Source organism: Pinus tabuliformis, chromosome 3_1 (assembly GCF_031772625.1).
Source record: "Pinus tabuliformis cultivar Carrire ecotype Pingquan chromosome 3_1, CPIR1, whole genome shotgun sequence".
NCBI lineage: Eukaryota > Viridiplantae > Streptophyta > Pinopsida > Pinales > Pinaceae > Pinus > Pinus tabuliformis.
In genome coordinates, this window is record NC_142301.1 from 808,499,199 (window position 1) to 808,517,826 (window position 18,628).

At 37.0% G+C, this 18,628-nt stretch overlaps 1 protein-coding gene across 1 annotated transcript; it reads left to right on the forward strand.

Annotated features, from left to right (window-relative positions):
• The first annotated feature begins 16,415 nt into the window (after nucleotides 1-16,415).
• LOC149189923 (hydrophobic protein LTI6B-like) lies at nucleotides 16,416-17,160 on the forward strand. Its single transcript, XM_089411980.1, has 2 exons — nucleotides 16,416-16,646; nucleotides 16,815-17,160. Exons 1-2 carry the CDS (start codon nucleotides 16,560-16,562, stop codon nucleotides 16,905-16,907), a joined length of 180 nt encoding a protein of 59 aa, XP_089268106.1. The 5' UTR covers nucleotides 16,416-16,559; the 3' UTR covers nucleotides 16,908-17,160.
• Nucleotides 17,161-18,628: the final 1,468 nt, after the last annotated feature.

The window sequence follows — 18,628 nt, forward strand, 5'->3', positions numbered from 1 at the left end:
AAGAGAACTGTGCCTTAGCGAGTAAGGCGAAGAAGGGGAAGGGGAAGGTTTCTCTTTCCGAAACCAATTCTTCCAATGATGGGAAGAAGGTTGACAAGTCGAAGGTGCGATGCTTTCGTTGTCATGAGATTGGTTCATGGGTCAGGAAACTGTATGCTCTTGAGGTTCAAGATGCATGCGAAGCCTTGAGTAGCGAGGCAACTGATGGAGACTTGGTGGTTGAGAGGGAGTGTATATTACCTCTCAACATGCAGAGCCAGAAGAAGTCTCAGACGATTATGGAGGAGCCACGATTGGTGCAGCAGCTTCAGGAGGTTGTGGAGGAGCCACAACAAGGGAAGCTGAGAGGAGATCGAGTAGAGACATCTACTCATCCAGAGACCTCCAGTAGCGGGAAACTTTGAGCCAGGTGGGCTGAGGGATCGCATGCAGCCATACCTCCAGGTAGGAGGTGGGGTGATGTGGATTGATTATCCCAAGGAGGAGGGGCAGGATCCTTGAGGTACCCAACCTCTTGGATGAGACCTTGCTACGGGAGCCCCAGATGTGTAGTAGCAGGAACTGACTGATTGGGTAGAGACAGATGCGGATGGAGCGGCAGAGAGAGCGACAGTGCAGGGAATCCCAGGATAGCGCATAGCTAGCAGGCTGCAACAATGCGAGAGGCACAAGTGTTTTGCACAGTGCTAGGTGGCACAGAGAGTGTTTTGCACAGTGCTAGGTGGCACAGAGAGGTGTGCAATGGTGCAAGATGCATGGAGATGTTGCAGTAGCGCAGATGTCAGAGAGGGAGCACTTGTCAGCAGCAGGTAGAGCTTCAGCATCAGAGGGTGTTTCTAGCCAACAGGGAGGTAAGTTGGGAGGTGCAGTGCGGATGTAATGCTGGGAGATAGAACCAGCAGCAGCACGGATGCAGTCAAAGATCAAAGTGACAGAGGCTAGAGCAGTCAGATACTGAAGAGCACAGAGATGCAGAGTTTTTCAGTCGACAGAGGCAATAGCAGTCAGAGACTTTGATGACAGAGCAAGTGGACCGGCCAGATGTGTTGCATGGAGAACATTCCAGAGTTACAGGATCGGGTTTGAGAGGAAGCCTTTCTTGTTGAGAGGGAGTGTTGAAAAGTGTGCAACAAGAAATGCTTGTTGAGAATGAAACAAGATGATGGAGCTTAGTGAAAAGAGTCACCTTCACTAAGTGGGCCCGCAGGCAAATTATGGCGCAAGTTATATTTTTGACCACAGTATGAGTGATCACAGTGTGGGTGACCATAGTGTGGATGATCACAGTGTGGGTGACCACAGTGTGAGTGATCACAGAGTGAGTGATCAAAGTCTATTTTTAGACTGGCTGTCAAAAATAGAAAAGTCAAATATTATTGTCTCATAATAATATTTGGACTATAAACTTGATCTTATTCTCTTGGAGCACTTCAGGATGAGCTACTGATGTGGTACATGCAGATCCCAGAGGGAAATACGTGGTTACATATGGGATGACTAATATTTGCATGCAGGACTTCAGTTAGAACTCAAGTGAGTTGAGTTTAGTGGACTGGAGGTGCAGTTGATGGAGTTGGGTTCAGTTTAGCTTTGTTAAACTAGTTGTATTTAGTCTAACTAATCAATAGACTAGAGATGAGTTGGGTGAATTAGTTATTAATTAATTCACAAGTTATTAACTCATAATGCAACTATAGAATACATCAGTTAACTTAGTTGCATGTCATTGCATGTTCAGTTCAACAGGGACAGGTGTTAGAGGATCAGATTGCTATCAGTTGTGACTATAGTTGTGCATGATGATTTGCACAATCAGAGGGATTGAGTATGCCAATGAATTGGCCAATATCAAGAATTGTAGCTTGTGCTCACGTCCAACAAAGTGTGAGTGATTCTTTGCAGGTGAAATACGAATTTGGTAAACCATTCTCATCAGTTCTTGAGCAGGTATTGAGCTGGAGAGGCAGGCAAGCAGTGGAATAGATTTGGAGATCAGATATGAGCTGTATTGTGTGTAACAGGTGGAGTTGGTACTGGATTGCTTGTGATAAGCATTTTACTTTGTAATGTTACATGATTCAATCAATATAATATGCAGATAGTGTGGGGTTTTTAGCGAGATGCTTTCCTCGGGATACATAATGTGTTAATGAGTTTGATTGATGCTTCTATGTGTGCCTGTGAATGTTTCTGCTTCTGTAAATTGATGATCAACGTAGAGGAGGTTATGTATTATGCATGTTCCACTTATAAGTGTATAATCAGGATAATCTCTGTGAATATGTGTCATATTATTCAAAATTTCTACAAGAGGTATAAAGGGCACTTAATCATATGCTTTGATGACATGAATCCTGCTAAAGAGAGTAATGAATTTGTTGAGAATATTTTAAATGATTTGGATACACTCAATATAAAAGGAGAAGGACCCACATATACTTCAGATTATTTTCCGCAGTTAATGGAGATGGCTGAGAAACTAATATCTGAAGGAAATCTGAGAGCAGATGCAGAAAGATAGGAACGAAATGCCTATTTTGTCCTCAGTCATGCTTTCATGGGATCCACGCTACAATTTTTGCCTTTTAATTGGTCATCAGAGAAATTCAAGGGAACGTTGTTCTGTCCTTAGAATAGATGAATGGATCTTTTTCTATCTTCATAATTTCAGTTGAAACAGCTCCCTATTTTTCATCGATCTATGCTCCCACCTCTGAGTTTATTTATTGTATTGAAAATCTTTTGTAAGGGTCTGAGTTCTGGGAAAGGTGTGGAAGAAAAACTCAATGCTTTACTGTACAGTTTGGCCAAGAGATTAATAAAATGATGCAGCTCTGATTCATGAGATTCATGTGGTATGAGTTTAGCATATGTTTCTTCTTTCTGTTTCATGTATCTTGTTATGTTTTACTGTCCATTCATGATCATTTCCAGTTGAATGCTTTTAAGTAAGAAAGGTAGAATCCAGTTTACTGCTCTGCCTTGGGAAGGCATTCATGCTTTGTGTCTCTTCTTCTGTCTGAAAAGGATTCATGTGTATGCCCTTTTCAGCTTCTCAACAGTCTTTCCACTCCATATTATTTCAGTTTGATTGCTAAACCTCCTGCCTATCTTGCCTCACGAAATATTCTGTGTCTTTGATTTAATTTCCTAGCTCATGCTGTCCTTTGTCCCATACAACCCAGAAAATTCAGTCATTCAATAAATTACCTCTTTCATATCTATTTACTAGCCTAAAATCAGTTTCCCATTTTAAGTCATCTCAAGCCCCATTGAAACACTTTTTGCTGAGATTGACTCCGAGAGAGCCCTCTCCTGTCCTCGTAGGGCTAGCTACAAGGTTGAGCGTGGTTTGATGTGGACCTAGAACCTTGTCTTTTCAGCCTGAGGCAAATCTAGGCTCTAACAATTCCCATACATACCAGTTCTCCTATCAGGTATATCCAATGATCTACCACCTCTAACTGTATCCCCTCTATCAAACCTGTATCCGGACCAATACCTACTACCATAAGCTCCATTAGTTTTATCTTCTTGCTCTTAACTGATCCTAAATTGTCCCTGTCTTTGCAACTTTGAGAATCTCTAAAGAATCATTGCATTGACCTCTACCTGCTTCTCCTGATCCCTTGCAAGTATTTCTTGAGCCTCAACCAACCTTTCATTGTCTGCTTTGCAACTTCTGATCACTGCCCTCAAACTCCTGAATGTATCTATTATACTAGGAGAATGCTCTCCTCCTTGTTTCCCAACTAATCTGTAGGGAGATTCACAGGAAATGTAGTCTACCATTTTTCTTTTCATCTTTACTTTTGTTCTTCTTGCAAGTGTACCATGTCATATAAACCAAATAGATACCAAAATCAAAACCATATCTGATCTGGTGCTCAAAAATGAAAGTTATCGAATTGAAGTGAAACCCGAATGACCACGTAGATCTCATCTTCCTGGTTCTGGTGCATCTCATTTCACGAAAAACAGACATCGTATTCTCCCAGAAATGAGTTCTATTCGTTTTCCCAAACAGGCAAATTTGGAAAAAAGAAGGTATAGGTTGCACAGTCAGCAATCCGTACAACTGACTAGGCCTATTGACTAGGCATGGTTGATTGTGTTCGAATGATCAATCCGATCACGCCATGTGTTTGAATTATACAAGTGTTGATTTGGTGTTTTGTTATTGGTTGGATGGTGGCCAACCACATGCTACCATGTGGCCTAAGCGAAGGCCACCACATCGAAGCATGGGGGCCACCAAACTTTTGGGTCAAGTTCGAACTAAACTGCGTAGGGATCAAAACCGTGACCAACTCTCAAACAACGTAGGGTTGTTACTGATCAGGCTACCATGGGGCTTGTTAAATTCCTTGGCACAAACCTATTATATGTTGTATGTGGCAGAGTTTGGGGGAAAAGGGTTTAGGGCTAGCCTCAGCACCCTAACAGTGCCTTGTGAACACCAATGAACCCCGCTGTCAACTAACCAGAGCGAAAAATCTATTAGTCGTGAAGTTAAGGCCCTGGCCGCAGGGCATATGGAATGTAACGCAACTGTGGTAGAGCAAAGTGAGGGCCTAGATAGCGGGCTGTTGGCCTTAGCCCCTAGGCACGTGGCCCCCACGTGACTTGATTTTTCGAATTTAAGACCTTAGTGGCTAAATTAGCACGCCCACTAAATGTGCCAACAACTCGCTAAAATGGCGCTTAGTTAGCACAATTTGGGGAGAAATTGTAGGACCGATGTTGGATTTTGGGGAATTTGTAGGGTGAATAACAGCCAAGCTAGGGGAACTCATAAATTATTATGTTTTGTCCAACTTGGGAGAAGGAAGAGGCTAGACATGCGTTTTTGGGTCTTCTGAAGCCATTGGAACAGGTTTCAAAGCCATTAGAGCATTGTAAATTTATGTATTCACAAATTTGAGCATAATGAAAGAGGGCCAAGCCATTGGAAGCTCAACCATGAGGCGTAGCCCAGGAGGGGTGACCACCGTAATCATGTGCTGATATGTTATTATTTATGGTGATGTTTATGTCTGTTACATGTTGTTGTTCAATGTTTTATTTATGTTAATTTTCTCATGAAATTCACATAAAAATAGATAAAATTTCATGGTTAACTTGCAATTTATCTCATAAACCCTCAAACATTTTGTTTATATTCTGAATTGGATTTAAGCATAACAAACTTAACTTTCCCATTTAGATCAAGTTTGGTATTAGAGCTCTTGGTTTTCTTTGTGCAAGGAGGATTTAACTGTTTGCAAGTGAATGTGATGCTCACAAGGTTGAATCTCAAGAGAGGAGAGGGAAAACTTATGGTTGCAGGTCCTTAATATGGGACAAGGATAAGGAGAGAAAGATTGCTACAATCTCCACCACCAGTTCTACCTCAAATTGCAGTTGAAGCTTCAACAGGCATGTCACATGAAGGAGAGCCTGCAAATAGGTTAGAGGATGAGAAGGTTTTTAGGAAGGCTTTCTTTGACATGACAAAGATGGTGAATGCTCTATGAAGAGAGGAATACAAGATTACAAGGTGAAATCTCCAAGCCTCCAAAAGGAGAAGGTTCTTTAGGAGAAGGAGGTAATGGAAATGGTGATAAACCACCATCTTCTCCACCATCATCACCTTCAATTTCATCCTCTTCCACTACTACAACCCTTACTCAAACTCATGCACATACCTCAAAGGTACATGATAAAACTCCCTTATTGAAACTAGATGTAAAATTTGAATTGCCAATGTATAATGGTGAAGTGAATGCAAAAAAGATTGACAATTGGGTTCGTCAACTTTATATCTACTGCGGGATTCAAAACCTTCAAGATGATGACACAAATATTTAGATAGCTTCCTTGAGACTGGAGGGTGCAACATTAATATGGTGGGAAGACAAGACACAAGATGAGATGAAAAAACATGGTAAGATTTCAATCTCTTGATCTGATTTTACTGTTGCAATTAAAATAAAATTTTACCAGGCTCTATCACATATGCAAAAATCCATAATGGACTAGTATAATTTTAGACAACTAAAGGGTCAAAGTGCGCAAAGTGACACCCAAGAGTTTAGAAGAAGTTGTTTGATATTAAGTGTAGATTTGCAATCACAAGAAACTTTGTTGAAGTATATTGGGGGTTTACAAAACTATTTGAGGCATACTATCCTTATGTTTAATCCTACCAGTTTAGATGAGGTTTGTGTGCAGGCCACACATCTTGAATCAAGAGGGAAAAGCATTCCACAAGAGGGAAGCAAGAATCCTTTCAAAAGTGGAGATAAAAGAAGGAGTTTTAAAGGGAAAGCAAAGAAAAATGCATCCATTAAGAAGGAAGGAGAGAAACTAACATGAAAGCATTGTTCCAAGGAGGGTCACAATGAATCTCGTTGTTGGAAGCTTCATCCTAAGATGAAACCAATGAAATTCAACGACAAGGGAAAGCAAAAGACAGTTGCAACCATTCAATAGGATTTGGGATTTGATTCGAGTGATGAAACTAAATCACAACCATGGGGATAAAATGTAAGGACTCCATTGCTAGCACTAGTACTTCAAATTGACAGAATGAAACTCCAAATGAAAAAAATAGGATATAAATTTTCCAATAAGGGTAATCTCAAAACATAGCGAAATTGATACTATTTTTTATAGTGGCTCTCAAGCCAATCTCATCTCTGAAAACATTGTCAAAAGTTTAAACTTGGAAACCATTCCACATCATAAGCCATATCTATTAGGATGGGTGTGTGACAATGCACAATTACAAGTAACTAGAAAGTGTAGACTAAAATTTGCCATTACTGCAAATTTCATAGATGAAGTGGAACTTGATGTTGTGCCATTAGACATATGTGGTATAGTTTTGGGCAACCCATATCTCTATGACAGAAAAGATATTTTCCATAGACATGAAAACAAATACCATTTGTTCAAAGATGCAGTAGAATACATTGTAAGATCCCATATAAAGAAACTAAATCTTTCACTTGTAAATGCGGGGCAGATGAAAAGACTAGTGAATTCTAGCAAGATTTTTGTGCTTCTAAAGATCAAACCCAAGAATAATGTTTATAATGAAGCTTTTCAATTTTGTGACTCAATATTGAAATGTGAATTGGTTGATGTTGTTAACCAATATGATGAGATGTTTCAGGAACCAAAAGGATTGCCTCCCAAGAGAGGAATCCAACATGAAATACAATTGCAAAAAGATTGTCCTCTTCCTAACATTGGCATGTACAATATGTCAATGATGGAAAGTGCAGAAGTTAAAAAGAAAATTCAAGAGTTGTTGGACAAAGGGATCACCAAGCCAAGTTCTTAGCCATGTGGGTCACCTATTGTTTTGGTGCCAAAGAAGGATGGAACATGGCACATGTGTGTGGAATTTTGTGCATTGAACAAGATTATGGTAAAGAACTGTTACCCACTTCCTAGAATAGATGATTTACTTGATCAATTGAAAGATGCAAAGTACTTTACTAAGTTGGACTTAAGGGGTGGCTACCATCAAATTAGAACTGTTGAAGGAGACATTTGGAAGATTTCATTCAAGACAAAACAAGGTTTGTTTGAATGGCTAGTTATGCCTTTTGGTTTATGTAATTCTCTTGCTACCTTCATGCATTTGATGAATGATGTGTTGAGGCCATTTCTAGATGATTCTTTTTATAGTATACTTAGATGACATCTTAATTTTTAGTAAATCTCATGATGAACATGTCATGCATGTGAGAAAAGTACTTGATTTCTTGAAGAAAGAATAGTTGTTTTTAAAGATTGCAAAGTGTGAGTTTGGAAAAACTTCTTTATTTTACTTGGGTCATATTGTTGGAGGTTGTGAGTATAGATCCATCCAAGGTTGATGTCATTTTGAATTGGCCAAGGCCCAAGACATTTATTGAGGTTAGAATTTTTTTGGGAGCAACCCAATATTGGAGGAAATTCATTGCTAACGTTTCTTCTATAGCAACTCCTTTGCATGCATTGACTAGTGTGAAAAAAGTTTTTCAATGGGGAGGCAAAAAAAAAAGGCCTTTGATGCATTGAAGGAAAAGATTAGTTCAACCCTAGTACTTGCACTTCCAGACTTGAGACAATCATTTGAGATCTAGATTGATGCTAGTGACTACGCCATGGGTGCAGTCCTCATGCAACATGGTAAGCCTATTTGTTTTCATTTGGAAACTTTCAATGGTGTTGTGATTAATTATCCTACATATGACAAGGAATTGTATGCATTGGTGCAAAGTGTGAAAAAGTGGAAACACTACTTGATGGGTAAGGAAACAATCATTCACACTGATCATCAACCATTGCAATACTTGCAATCTCAATCTAAGTTGTAGCAATCAAGGCACTTTCGATGGATGGGTTTTCTTCAACAATTCCACTTGGTAATAAGGTATAAGAAAGGTATATATAAAAAGGTTGTTGATATGCTTTCTAGGCCTATTATTAGTGCAACTACTTTAATAAAACACAATTATGTTTTGCATGGAAGTTATATTACGCAGTATGCATTAGACAATGACTTTCAGGATGTTTATGCAAACTTGAGTCAAGGTAACCAAGTAGAGGAATTGGATTATCATTTGCATGATACCTTGTTGTACCATCTTGGTAAGCTTTGTATTCCACAAAGAGAAAGAGTGAATATCATAAGGGAAGCACACACTTCTCTTATTGCTGGACATTTCGGTGTAAGAAAAACGATGTCACATCTTCAGAGGTATTGTTATTGGCCTCATATGCTTGAAAGTGTGTCATGTTTTATTAAAGGATGTTCATTGTGTGCAGTCATTAAGCCTAGAAATAGGAAGTTAGGATTGTACACATCAATTCCATTACCTTCACGACCATGGGAGAGTGTTTCTATGGATTTTGTAGGAGGTCTTCCATTGTCAAAAAGAGGTCATGATTATTTGTATGTAGTTGTGGATAGGTTTAGCAAGATGTGTATATTAATGCCATGTAAAAAGAAAATTGAAGCAGAAAAAACAACTAAGTTATTCTTTCAGAATGTATGGGTGCATTTTGGATTGCCCACATCCATTGTTAGTGATCAAGATTCTCGCTTTGTTGGGAACTTTTGGTCAAGATTGTGGGGATTCATGGACACCAAATTGAAAAAGAGTACAACATCATCCGCAAACGGATGATCAAACAGAGGTGGTGAATAGGACCTTGATACATCTTCTTCGTGGGTATTGCAGCAAGCATGCTAAGTTGTGGGATGAATAGTTGCATTACATTCAACATGCTTACAACTAGGCAAAGCACTCTTCAACACAAACATTGCCATTTGAAGCATGTTTTGGATACTTGCCTAGATCTCCATTAGATTTCATTTTTGGAAAGGATGTTTCTTTTGATGGTCATAGTGACATAGACAAAGCAAGAAGGTTCACTGAAAAAATCTAGTTAGTACACCAAAGAGTTCAAGAACAATTGGGAAAGAGCCAAGGCAAGTACAAGTCAAGGCATGAAAAGCATCGAGTAGATCACAAGTTCGAAGTCGGTGAAGAATTTTGGCTTCACATTAGAAAAGAGAGTCTTCAAGGGGAAGGTAAAAAACTGAAACCAATTCGTTATGGTATTTTCATAAATTTCGAAAAGATTGGTGACATTACCTTCAAATTAGATTTGCCTTCATACATGAAAATTTAGTCTGTTATTAATGTTGATAATTTAAGATTGTATGAGCCTCCTCTGATTGAAGATCAAGGAGAGGGTGTCCATATTACTTCCATTGAGGATTTATCTCCTAAGTACCTTGAAGAACTACAACAAGACACCATTCTTGACAAAAGAAAAAGGTCTTCAAAATGAGGGAATATGGACTACCTTCGGGTGGGGCTCAAAGGAACAAATCCGTTCAAGGCCAAATGGATCGATATTGGAAAGGTGAGGGAATTTTACCCTCGCTAAAAAAACTGAAAGTGATTTTTTTTGGTTTCAAAAGCTTCCCGTGGGGATGAGTGATCTGGTGCTAAAAAAATATGCTCAAAAATGAAAGTTGTTGGATTGAAGCGAAACTTGTACCACAACGTAGATCTCATCTTCTTGATTCTGGCACAACTCATTTAGCAGAAAACAGACATCGTATGCTCCCAGAAACGATTTCTGTTCATTTTCCCAAATAGGCAAATTTGACAAAAAGAAGGTACAGGTTGCCCAGTCAATATCTGTACAACTGATTGGGCATGATTGACTGGGCTCTAATGACCAATCTTATCATGCCACATGTCCAAATTCTACAAGTGCTAATTTGGTGTTTTGTTTGTTGGATGGTGGCCAACCACATGCTGCCACATGGCCTAACCGAAGGCCACCATGTGGCAACAAGTGGGCCACCAAAATTTTGTGTCAAGTCTCTACTAGACTCCGCGGGGATCAAAAATATGACCAACTCTTAAACAGCGTAGGGCTCTTACCAATCAATATATGATGGGGCTTGTTAAAGCCCTTGGCACAAACCTATTATATGTTGTATGTGGCGAAGTTTGGGGGAAAAGGGATCAGGCTAGCCCCGGCACCCCGACCGTGCCTTGTGAACACCAATGAACCCTGCCATCAACTAACCAGAGAGGAAAAATTGTTATACAAGGAGTTAAGGCCCCGACCCCGGGGCGTATGGAATGTAACGCAATTGTGGCGAAGCAGAGTGGTGACTCGCCCAACGGGGACGAGCCATGGTTCTTAGTCACTCGGCATGTGGCCCCCACATAACCCAATTTTTCGGATTTAAGGCCTTAGTGGCCAAATTAGCGTGCCCACTAAATGTGCTGGCAATCCGCCAAAATGGTGCTCAGTTAGCACAATTTGGGGTGAAATTTTAGGACTGCTGCAGGATTTTTAGGAATTTGTAGAGCGAACAACAACCAAGCTAGGAGAACTTATAACTTGTTGATTTTTTGTCCAAGTTGGGAGCAGGAAGAGGCTAGACAAGCATTTTTGGGTCTTTTGAAGCCATTGGAACAGGTTTTAGAGCCATTGGAACAGGTTTTAGAGCCATTGGAGCAATATAAATGTATGTATTCACAAATTTGAGCATAATGAAAGAGGGCCAAGCCATTAGAAGCTAGACTAGGAGACATAGCTCAGAAGGGGTGAACTCCTTCATCATGTGCGGATGTGTCACTATTTATGGTGATGTTTATGTTTGTTACATGTTGTTGTTCAATGTTTTACTTATGTTAATTTTCTCATGAAATTCACATAAAAATACATAAAAACTCATGGTTAACTTGTAATCTATCTCATAAACCCTCAAGCACTTTGTATATGTTCTGAATTGGATTTAAGCACAACAAACTTAACTTTCCCATTCAGATCAATACCTCATTCAAGTTCATGGGGGGATTATCTCTTCTACAATATCAAACCATGTTAGCATGATACATATATATTTATTATTATATCAACATAACAACATCATGCATGACCATACCAACTATACACCATGACCCCATGCATGACAACCATAGCCATGACAACATCAGATTTTACCCAAAGAGAGAACAAACCACTTTGATACCACCCTTTAACCCACCACCTCCCATATTTACCCACTTCCATCGGTTTGCCCAAGTAAACATGAGATGAGCATCACTATGATAAGACTCAACCTCCTATATGACCTTAAGGAAATGGAGTCAACAACTTGAGACCTTACTAACTTCCCTCAAGTGCTACAAGACCTCTAGGAGCAACCCAACCCCTCCAGGTGTCCAACCCTTAAGATAACTCTCTTTTTCATTGACCTAGAGCCCCAGTCAATCCCTTGCCAAGGCATGCAAGTGACTTTAGCCCTCCATTCACACTGATAAGTCTACCTCCATGTGACTATGGACTTTTCCAGTTAGTTCCATTCCAATGACCCCAAATTCTGAGCCACTTTTTCAGGACCAAGACTCAGGCCTTTGCCCAGACCTCAGTGAAACTTCCAGAGATGAAAAATGACATATAAACAAATCTTATGAACCAAAACTTGAACCAGCAGTTGGCCTAACCTCTCCCAACTGAGAATGACTTTTTGTCAAACACATGGTGAACATGCAACCTACAGGTCATGAATGCAAATATGAACATAATGATCTAAAAACTTATCTGAAGATAAACAAGAAGGAACAATGCCTCCTCACAATAGTTGTCATAACACCAATAAGTTATTGCATTCATTATCCATACATTCATTAATAGAAAGGAGTTAATAGCCATACTTATATTTGTCAATTAACCATGCTTATAACCAACATATAACTAGATAAATAACAATGAGAGAAAAACCATTAAATCCACATAATAAAAAGTACATTTAATCATCAAAAGCAAGAGGAACTTAGCTCTTATTAACCATATGCAAAATCCAACCAAGTCAGGGACTTCCATGTACCACTCGACCATAGATTGGGTTGAACCAAATCTTTCTTTCAGTCAATCACCCCTATTCCATATTCCAAGCATGAATGTGGAAGCTCATGGGATAAATACATCCATAAACAACTAAGGGAATCCATAGGTTAAACAACTCCACCCTCACCATACCATGATCTCACCTAAATCAATCTCAAGATCACAAAACCAAACTGAGCTTGGATGCCTCAAAATTCCTTCACCATCCCTTAAGGAATTTTCTTGTCTCCACCCACCTGTTGAGGGCTTCTGAAAGAAAACCATCTCCACCCACAACCCTTGGGATTTCCTGAGACCACCTCACTCAGATCCAAAGCCTTACGTCAATCCTTAGCTCAACCAAGGAAGGATCCCATCAAACCATGGCTATCCTTTGCTTTCCTTGTCCTTCCTTTGCTTTCTTGATCTCCTTCTCTTCTTGGTTCTCTTCTCCTCTCTGATACTAACTCTAAAATTGAATTGACGAAAGCTACAATTGATGCTCTGATGTCTTTTTATTATTGATGCCTCTAATTTATTCATTTTCCTTAATTTTCCTCTAATTTCCTCCTCACATGCAATTTGTGACATTTCACCTCCCTTTTCTCCTAATTTCCTTTATTTTCATAAATAATATGCCAATTAATGCCTCTTTGCCTTTTTGAATCCTTTGTCAATGCCATTGCCAATTTCCCTTAGCCATAAACACAAGTGATGTCCACTAAGATATTTTCCCAACATTCAACTTGGAATAAGTGTCCCTTGACCTTGGTTTTATTTTTCCTTTATTAACATTTGTTACATGAACTTTTGACATGGGATTGTTACAATAGAGTTGAAAATAATACCTATAGAATATAGACATACACATGGATTGTGTTATAAATATGTTTCTTAAAGAAGGTAGGGCAATGAGACATCATAATTGGAGGAGAGAAGAGTTATGGAGATATGGAGAGAAAGGCACATAGATGAGCCAATGGCTAGAAGTAACACCAAAAACAAGGAAGGAGAGTAATCAACATTGTCTGAGATAAAGGAAAAGCTAAGCAGAGGAATGACAGGTCTATAGGATAGTATGGTCATTAACAACCAAGGAACTGGTGAGTAAAAGGTAGAAAACTATAAATAAACACTTAGCTCTGATACCATTAACAAGTTAAGGGAATAACTCCACTCCAATGGATTTTTATTAATGATAAACCTTGCTTAATACAATGCAATGAATCTTTGTTTCATCTTCCAAGAGGTTTGTTGATATTTTGTACTCTCTTATTTCTCCTAATATTTACTATTTTATTTACATGGACAAAATCTTGAAGGATTATGGGTCCAACATTTCCTTGTATATTGTCTTGAATATTTAGATCTCCTCAACTCCTTGCATAACTCATAACCATTCCCCGCCCAAAAATAAAAATAAAAATGCAATTTTGCCTATAGGGTAATCTCTCACAAGTAAGACATCTTTGGCCACACCATTCATGGATTTTCCCCTCGTTTCCTCTAATAATAAGGATGAAACTACATCCTTAAACCTTAATGTGGATTGGCTAGTACTACCACTTGCTACAACTAGATTATTCTGTGAGCCTAGCAAATAACATAACAAGGTAACACACTTATGTTCTTCCTTGATCTTACTATCAACAAAGACAAGTTGACTCACCAAAGTATTAAAACAGTTTAAATTCTTTATGGTGATTTCGCCATCATCCATCCTCATCATATAACATCTTTGAAAGAAATAACTTATTTACCATGGACTTTGATTGGTGCAAGTTTCCTAACTTGTCCCATGACTTCTTTGCACAATCTTCTGTGGCGACACTCATCAAAACCAACTTTGAGAAGAAGAGTTGAATCATACTTACCTTTATTTCTAGCTTTTCCCAATTTCATTTGATGTATTAGTAGTTTTTGTACCTATTTACAAATTAAGAACATTCACAATGAAGTGAGAAAAACATAAATGGTTAAGAATCTCATACCATATATATCTATATATATATAATATATATAATATAATATATAAATAATTAAAATAAAATTTAAATTAATTAGTTTTTAATTTTTGAAAAATGAGTTGTATCAAAGTGTTTTGATGCACATTATAAATTGATTCCTATAAATGCTTATCAACGATTTAATTTATATTGCTATGCTAATTATTAGAACTATTTAATTTGCTTGATATTCTTTTTATAAAACCTAACCAATCAATAAATTATATAGAATTGTGTTTATGAAATTTTATCAATAAATTATATAGAATTGAGTTTTAAAAAAATCATTCCATTTTTTTATTGTGACTCTTCCTAATTGTAATTATTTGTTTGGTTTGGTGATAATTATGTCAATAAATACGTTCATTTTAAAATAGAGTTTTCAAAAAATATTTTAATTATCAATAATTATTAGGTGGATGCTAAGGATTTAACCTCCATAGAACATTCTAGAATATTCTTAGGAGTAGTCACAAATAAAAAAATTGAGATTTATTTCAAAAATAGTTATATTCTTTTTGACCTTTTAATTAATGAATTTAATTAAAAACCAAGTTAGATCCTTCTTAATTTCTGATATACCAAGCATGGATAAAGATCGAATCTCTTTTCACTCTAAAAGAGGTTTCCACCTCAAAAGAGTTGATCCCTCTTGAAGCTTGATAGATCTAGAGTTAAAATGAATCTAAACTAGTTTAATTATTAATTTTTGTTAATTATAATTTTAAATTTTAAATATTATTGTTATTATTATTTTAATTTTTGTATAATTTTATAGCCAAAATGTTTTATTAATAATTATAATGATTTTTATTTTTATTTTATCTTTATTTATTTTTATTTCTATGTTATTTGACTAAGTCAAATTATTTTACTAGACATTATAACATATCTACCCTATAGAGCTGGGAAACACCGCTCATCCCCAAAAAAATATATATCATAGTATTTTAATTTTAATTTTAATTTTAATTTTATGTTATTTGACTAAATCAAAATATTTAATTGGACATTACAACATCTTTACCATATAGCATTGGAAAACACCCTTCATCCCAAAAAATATATATATCATATGAATATGAATAACTATTATATGAAATGAGTTATGGTTTTTTTAGACATATAGTATTGATAAACTATGGTATTGACCCATGGTATTGTAACAACCCTATTTATAAAATAAAAATCTCAATAAAAAATTTCTATAACTAAAAACTTATATTATATATTTAAAAAATTTAAAAAATAAATCATAATTTAATCAATTTTTATAATATATAATTTTTTACACTATAAAAAGGTCGTAGTCTAACCAACCTACAAATTTTCCAAGAAAATCATTGAAATTCCTGCAAGATTTTAATAAAATCAAGCAGGGATTTTTGTAAATCTAAGTTAAAGCTGTCAAACTTCAAGAGTTTGGGTGCCCAGAAATTTTTGATGGTGTTAATCTATTTCCACCATCAAAAACATGTTTCAAACACTACTAATCCTAAATTTTTTGAATTATTTTGACCATCCAAATAATTCCTCACCTAAATTAACTACGCCCTATCAAAAAAATATCGCCAAACATTTAATTTATATCACTACAATAATCTCTTAATTCAGTCGGAACCTTTTACTAACACAAACTCCACCTCTTCTTACATACCCATCCCTTAACCTACTTTAACATCCCATTGCCATATAATATAAAAATGACAGAAACTTCTAGGTCGTTGTCTACCACTCGGATTGATGGTGACGTGGATGAGTTAGTCATGAAGCATTTTGCTTAGGATTGGCATTTAATGACAACGTGACAACAAAATTGTTTGCTATCCACGTGTCTTCTAGAAGCCAAAAGTCTCGTCCGGTAGTTACGTGTCCTTGTCCAGCAATGTTTGAAAGGACTGCCGTGTTGATGAAGTTTCTTGCGCTGGTTCTTGAATGGTTGGCGCTGGTTCTTGACTGGTTGCACGCGGACCCAACTCGTTTTTACATCTATAACTACTTCGGAAGGCAGAGATTATTATCATTATCCGGGATCTTGATCTTGAGCTTTTTTATTGCCTTTTTGGCTCACTTCATACACTCATTCTCTTTGCTTCTCTGTCTTGCGTCTCTCTTCACTTTTCTGAAAAAGTTGTCATTATTTCAGTCATAATGAGGGAGGGCACTGCAAACTGCGTGGACATCTTGTTGGCCATACTTCTGCCTCCTCTGGGAGTCTTTCTCAAATACGGCTGCCATGTGAGCATCTTCTCATTGATCTAGCACTCATTCCTCTGTTTTCCTTTTTCTTTTGTTTGTCCAGTAGTGCTAATTCTGTGAAGCTGGGTCTGTGTAAATGTGTTGATCTCATTAATTTAAGTTACTGGTAGCTTATAATTTTGAGGGTTTTACTGTTTTGTGTGACAGGCTGAGTTCTGGATATGTCTGCTGCTCACGATATTGGGGTTCATACCGGGAATTATATACGCCATCTACGCCATCACCAAGCAAAATCCATGATTTTTTGGGGGATGTGGATGTAACTGGGGCTGCGGTCTGTGCAACCAACCAGATTTGATTCAGCAACAATCCTGTTCTGCAGTGTTCTTCGTTATTGTTATTGAGCGTTCTTCATTGTTAACCATAGGTTGTAATTTCATATCTATATACACTTGGCACCTGGCACATGGCTATGTACATTTACTGAGTGAACAGTTTCCTGTCACATGTATGTTTAATGACTTCTAAAGGATAATACATATCATTTTTTCAATAGCCTGTATGTATACTTATGTCTCTGTGTCAATATGTCTGTCATTGTCATAATCAACATTTGAACATGACTGTGAAAAGGGTAAAGATTAGAAAATTTCTCCATGTTAAACTGAGATATTGTGATTTTTGTAATTTTGTAACGAGAGTTTACAATTCCATGCCTTTGTCCTTATCCAAATTGGACAAGGCATTTTCGGTGAATATATATAAGACAAGCCATTTTCAGTTAATATATTTGGTAATATAGCAATACCCTGTCAGTATTGGTACATTGGCATGTATTATCTTATTGCTTAATCTTAATGTGTTGAATAATAGTGATGAGATTAATTTCATTTGGTAATATATTTGGTGAGGTGATGTGATGAGTTGAATAACAGTGATGAGTTTATATTGGTACTTTGTCAGTATTGATAACGGTGACATGTATTATCTCTGAAATTAATTTTAATATATTGAATTTATATTTATTTTGGGCCATGAAATTAATTTTAATATATTAAATTTATATTTATTTTGCGAATATTTTAATGAGTTGAATAATATTGATGAGATTAATTCTATTTAATATATTGAATTTTAATATTTATCTTGAGAATTATCTTAATAAATTTATATATATTTTATATATTTTGTGAATTATCCTAGTGAGTTGAATAATAGTGATGAGATTAATTCTATTTTAATATATTAAATTTATATTTATTTGGTGAATTATCTCAATGAGTTAAATAATAGTGATGAAATTAATTCCATTTTGTAAATTAATTTATCTTAATGAGTTGAATAATAGTGATGAGTTATAACAATAAGATAATCTTAATATATTGAGTTTATATTTATTTTGTGAATTATCTCAATAAGTTGAATAATTTTAATATATTGAATATATATTTATTTTGTGAATTATCTCAATGAGTTGAATAATAGTGATGAGTTGAATGATGAGGGCAAAAAATGGAGCTAAACGGAACTAGGGTTTCTCTATGTGGACAAGCGAGGATTGGATCGGCCGCCAAGAACTGCCCCTCGGATGGCTTGAATGGCACCTAAAGATCCGAGAAACCTGTTCATTGGAGGGCTCTAGCATTTAGGTGGGCACATACTAAAACACCAAACTGACCTGAACAATCGAGACATTGGTTCACAGGGGAACTGGAATGTACAAGAAATGGAGCCCTTTTCCATCTGGAAGACTACATCCAAGGGGATGCAAGGTCAAATCCGGTTTGTCATATGTGTTTCCTCTCACTGATTAAGACCACCAAAGATGCAGGGAAAAATTTCGGGGCAACAATGGAAAACGAAAATAGGGTTTTCTTGCACAACAATGAGGAATGGGGCACCGCCACCACATTCCATCTTTTGGATAGCTCGTGGGGGATGTAAGAAGGCACAGGGTCGATGGCGGTTCCAATCATATGGTCGGGGATTACCTAAGGAACCATTTCGCTGGGAAAACGCAA